This window comes from Lolium rigidum, chromosome 7 (genome assembly GCF_022539505.1).
Source record: "Lolium rigidum isolate FL_2022 chromosome 7, APGP_CSIRO_Lrig_0.1, whole genome shotgun sequence".
NCBI lineage: Eukaryota > Viridiplantae > Streptophyta > Magnoliopsida > Poales > Poaceae > Lolium > Lolium rigidum.
Window position 1 is genome coordinate 5850544 of NC_061514.1, and position 5264 is coordinate 5855807.

Below are 5264 nucleotides of genomic sequence, written 5' to 3' on the forward strand. Positions count from 1 at the left end.
CGTCTGTTTGCATCGCCCCATTGGAGATGCCCTGCTTCAAGGTTGCTATGGTGTCTTTTTTCTGGCAATGGTTCTGGCGGCGTGGCGACCCTGCCAGTGCGGTGGCGTGCCTGCTAGTCCCCCCCTACGGTGCTCCAGCTTCACGCTGACGCTCCTGGCATGGCATCTAGGTCGCAACAGTTGTTTGTTTGGATCCCGCTTCCTACCAACATCGTCGGTGACCTAGGTTAGTGGGTGTCTTCCCTGCAATGTTCTAGATCTAGTGCCCTAGGAGGCTACGTTGTTGGGTCTGGGTTGGGATCCTTGGCATGTGAGACCCGACGGCGGTGGTGAACAAGTGGGCTGACTGGTCCTAGATTTTGGAGCGATGTCGTTGGTGAATGTTAGGCCCGGATTCATGGGGGGCGATGACGGTGGTGCTTGTGGGCACCGTCACCTTTCTGGAGGTATCGTCGATGTGCACTCATGTTGGTAGTCGCCAACGACTTGTGGAGCAGTGACAAGGGCTAACCTCAGCAATGTCACGGATATGGACTTAGGATTTCAGGGAAAAAGGTGCGCTAGTGGTTTTGTCGGTTGGTTAGACAAACAAGATGGTCTGACAATATATTGATTATGAGGCAAAGTCGTCGCAATACTAGAATAAATTTAGGGTTACAACAATGATTCGATATCTTCTCCCGCTGACTCCTTCTAGTTTATATATAGGAGGCTAGCTCTCAGAGTCCATGTCGGTTTACAAGTAATTGTACAATGCTATGTTTATGTGGGCTTCTTTAATGGCACGTGGGAGATGTTTCCAGTCTTCTGGTTTCATGGGCTTCTTCCGAATACGTACCAGGGATACCAAAGTCACGGCCCAGTAAGGTATACCTATGTCAAGCAGTGGCTAAGAGGATGCGCGAGGACAGAGTCCCCGTTGGACATGAAAAGTCAACATTCCAAATCAACTTCTTCCAACATCGTAATCTCAGCTCAGAGACTAGAATGATAAGTTCGTTACATCTAATAGAACTGGCCATCTTAATCACTTCGTTGGAATTGTTCATATACAATTAGCCAGCCGGTGACTAATTTACAGCAACTAATATACCTGCATCAAAGACATGTGCACAATGATAAAATAAGTGAACTTTTCAGTGCCCAAGTAATTATAACGGAAAATATCCTCTTAGATATGTATAGAAGCATGTAAGCTGTTTTTTTGCATGCTAATCCATAATTTATTTAGTTTGTTAAAAATGATTAAAAGTAACGAGTTTCCTAATCATTTGCTAGTACTTTGCATCTTTGCTGTCCATTTGGTCCATGCCCTTCCATTTGGATGCCTTTTACGGTTGCCATTTTGGCAGTTTCTCATGTACTCTAGAATACATGACAAGGATTTACCAACCACCTGATAGCTACAAACCGTATAAATATGTATCCAATACTTATATTCTTCTATATTGCGTTCTTTGTTGCTTCCAAGTAATTGATTGAGCAACTGAAGAATGAAGAGAACAAAATATTATGTAATAGACAGCTTAACTTCACTGACCAACATGTAGCACAACCACAGATGAAGAAAAACAAGATTCTTCAAGTTCTAAAAAGAACTTTAACACCTTGTTAGTGGAGAAACAATTCATAAAAATGTGTACGGATTTTCTTTTATTTTGGAAGCATGCGTGGCAGCAACCAATAAGAAACAACTTGGGCATGTATGGATTCTGAAAGCAATATAGTTTAATTTTCTCTGGAAGTTCCATATTTGAAAGAAATATGGTTTCTTATTTCCATGATTCCATCTCGTCTCCAATGAAACTATTATGACTGCGTTACTGGTAGCTTGTATATACCAAAAACCTGGACACATGGTTAACAAGTCATGGACTGTGCCTTGACTCTTGCCTTGGAACTTAGCTCGGTTATAACTTAATTACTGGAGGAGTTTCAATAGCATTGAGGTCTGCATGGTTTAGATTGAATATTGGAAGTAAGTAACCAAGCAGTACTACACATCTGTCTATGCATATCCTAATTTTGTAATGGAAACCAATCCAAGTAGCCCATCTTTTGGTTCTAGAAACAATGGTCGGTCCATTTTTTTATGCGAAACAAAATCATTGTTGCCAGAACAATGGTTGAAGAAACACACTATAAATACAAACATAAGAGCGGCTAAATTAATGTAAATGCATGGATGGTGAAGCCAACACTTTTGAAGTCCATCTGCACTTTTGCAGTCGTTAACAAGCATGCAACGTACTCCAACCAAGTTGTCGCCAACCGAATTACTACTAGTTTTATTACTTGTAGTAGTGTGTAAAAAACATGGGCATTTGGAAGTCAGGGAGTGTGTTTTGACTCTTGCTTTGTAACCTAGCACCGTTTTTTTTTTGCGAAAGATGTCTTGTAGTTCTATACAGAGACTTCACCTTCCTATTTTACCCTAAATCATAGCAAATTCAACCGCCAATGTATGCTATGTATATACCAGTGTATAGTAATTATAGTACTCCCTCGGTAACAAAATGTAAGGCGTCTAAGGTTTAGCCAAAAGTAAACATCTTCTAAGTTTAATCAAGTTTATAAGAAAACATATAGATATCTACAATATTAAATGAATATTTTAAGAAACTATACTTTCTGACGAATCTATTGATACTGATTTGGCATTGTGAATGTTTATATTTTTACATATAAATTTGATCAAACTTAAAATATGTTGATTTTTACTAAAGCTTAGACAGCTTACATTTTAGGACGGAGAGAGTACTAATGTACTATAAATAGGGTGCACATATTTCAAGGTGAACTTGGAGCGAGTAAATTGAACAACAATATATCAGTTATATAGGACATACTGATATTATTAGAATCGCATTGAAAAATGCTTTCTAATGATATCAGCTTAATATCAAATATTTTTTTATATACGTAGAACGATAATGTTTTATTCAGTGGAATGGATGGAGTATTTATATTTTTGTTCGCAAATAATACTGAAAAACATATGTAGTAATAAAAATCAGTCCGGGTAAATGGTCTAGTCAAGCATCCAACTATTCCAAGAAACATGTCTTTCCCTACTGTTAAATCCAACTAGTAATCAACCAATCAATTCTCTTACCCGCCTTGGTACACATTTTCTTCATGGACTTTTCATGCTCCCAAATTAACAATTCTAATTTCCTCTAGATGCATACAAGAACAGGATACGGCCACAAAGTACGTACAAAACCATTCGCCTCCATCCATCCATCAATCAATTAATATAGTCTCATCCATTATATCCTATAGTCAAATTCATAACCGCCCATGGAGCATAAATCTCCACTACTAAATCCATTCGTCCATGCACACGTTTGGCATGCATGGACGCATGATGCATTCATGATCCATCCATTTGCCCTCTCCCCTCCCCTCCCCTCTCCATTTCTTCAACACCAACCACCTTCTTCTACCGTCGTCTCTATCACGCCAAGAAGAAGCACACCACCGGGAGGCTAGTAGGATACCGTTGCTCCATCCCAAGAAGCCCACCAATAATTTCTTGATTCGTTAGCTAGCTTAGCTAGCTGGTGTCTTTGGTCTTGCTGAAGGGCGTACATGGGGCAGGAAGAAGAAGCGTTGCCGCCGGCCGCCGTGGCTTTCTCTTGGGAGAACGATCGGGGCGGGCCCGCCATGGAAGGCCGCGGCATGCCGGGGAGCCTCAAGAAGGCGCCAGCCACAGTGTTCTTGTCATGGGAGAACGATCCGGCCGCCACGAAGCCGACAGTGAAACCGCGCGGCGTGCCGGAGAACCCGAGTAAGGCGCCGGCGCGGCTGCTGTCTGTTCCGCCGCCGCCAGGTCGGCCGGCCGCGAGGGGGGTCTCCCGCGCCGTGCGGCCCGAGGACGACCCGTTCCTGGCGGCGTACCTGGCCTGCACCAAGAGCACCGGCCGCGGCGACGGCGGGAAGAAGAGGACGAGCGGTGTGCGGGAGCAAGAGAAGGGCCAGAGGCGGTTCTCGTGGGGGCTCGGTCGTCTGTCCTGCAAGAGGGACGACGGCGCCGTGGTGCAGGGCATGGTGAGGGTGGCTAAGCTCCCTGAGGTGGATCCTAGGGATGCTTGATTGATTTGATTCTCTCTTAATCGATCATCATCTTCTTCTTAATTTCGTATGGTTTGTAGTAGTGCGTGCTGTTGGTTAAGGTTGATCAATCTTGTGACGAACTTTGTGATTAGGAGAGCTAGAAAGTTTAATCCAGAGAGAGAAAGAACACTCTGTGTCTTCTGGATTCAGAATATGTTAGTTCTGCAGCTGATTTGCAGCAGCAATCTTCATCTTTCTATCTTCTGGAATCAGATTATGTATTTTCTTTCTATGCATCATCTTTCTTCTTCTGTGATAGACAAATTGATTACCATGACAATGACTCTGTCGACTTTCAGTCAGTGTTAACTTGACACGGACAGAGGTTGACCGAGACTTGGAACATTCCATTGTTTCCTGTGTTTGTGTTGGTTGTGACTTGTGAGTATATGGACATACTGAATTTGAAGCGCTGATTCAATGGTAATGAACGGAATAAATGAATAATCAGTTACAGATCAAAGAGATCTTAGTCAAAAGTAGAACCACTGCTGGTTGGAGGTATCTAAATCACAAATAGATACACTACTAGTACAGTTACGTAATAAAATATTATCCAGCGATGCATTATTTTTCTTGACAAACCAGTTCCATGCCATGAACAATTATAATGGTACCTAGACACGTTTTAGCGGTGTATTTTGGCAAAGACAAAAAAATAACGATGTCCGTAGCAAATTTTCCTTTTGTATTTTGGCAAAGACCGAAAAATAACGTCGTCGTCGATGATTCTCAACGGCGTGGAGCTGCGGGGTATCGAAGACGGGCGAGGACTGCTGGACCCGTGCAGGATGGTGGAGCTATCTGGCATCATGGTGACATCGACGGCAGGCCTGACACGGTCAATGCGTTGATCTCGCTTGGAGATGGGTTCGAGATAGATGGCGGTTGCGAACTCTGCAACGTGTGCAATGGCACACCCTCAGGGTTTTTCTTTTTGGATGATGTGCGTTGGTGTACCATCAGGGAGTATGGCCTTGTTCATGGTCACCGCCTTCATCGTAGGTTTAGCGAGTTGTCGCTAGGAAGGAAGCTTCAAGTTGATCTTTGTATTTTCCTTGTAAGATATTGCGAATAATTTAGTAAAGCGGAGAGCTGTGTGCATCCTTTGGATGCAGAGGCTGAGGCTATGCTCACTTATCTAA

The 5264-nt window shown here is 43.0% G+C and overlaps 1 protein-coding gene across 1 annotated transcript; it reads left to right on the forward strand.

The window, feature by feature from the left end:
* Positions 1-3281: 3281 nt before the first annotated feature.
* On the forward strand, positions 3282-4464 carry LOC124669144. Its single transcript, XM_047205825.1, has one exon. The coding sequence runs from the start codon at positions 3595-3597 to the stop codon at positions 4096-4098; it is 504 nt and encodes a 167-aa protein (XP_047061781.1). The 5' UTR covers positions 3282-3594; the 3' UTR covers positions 4099-4464.
* Positions 4465-5264: the final 800 nt, after the last annotated feature.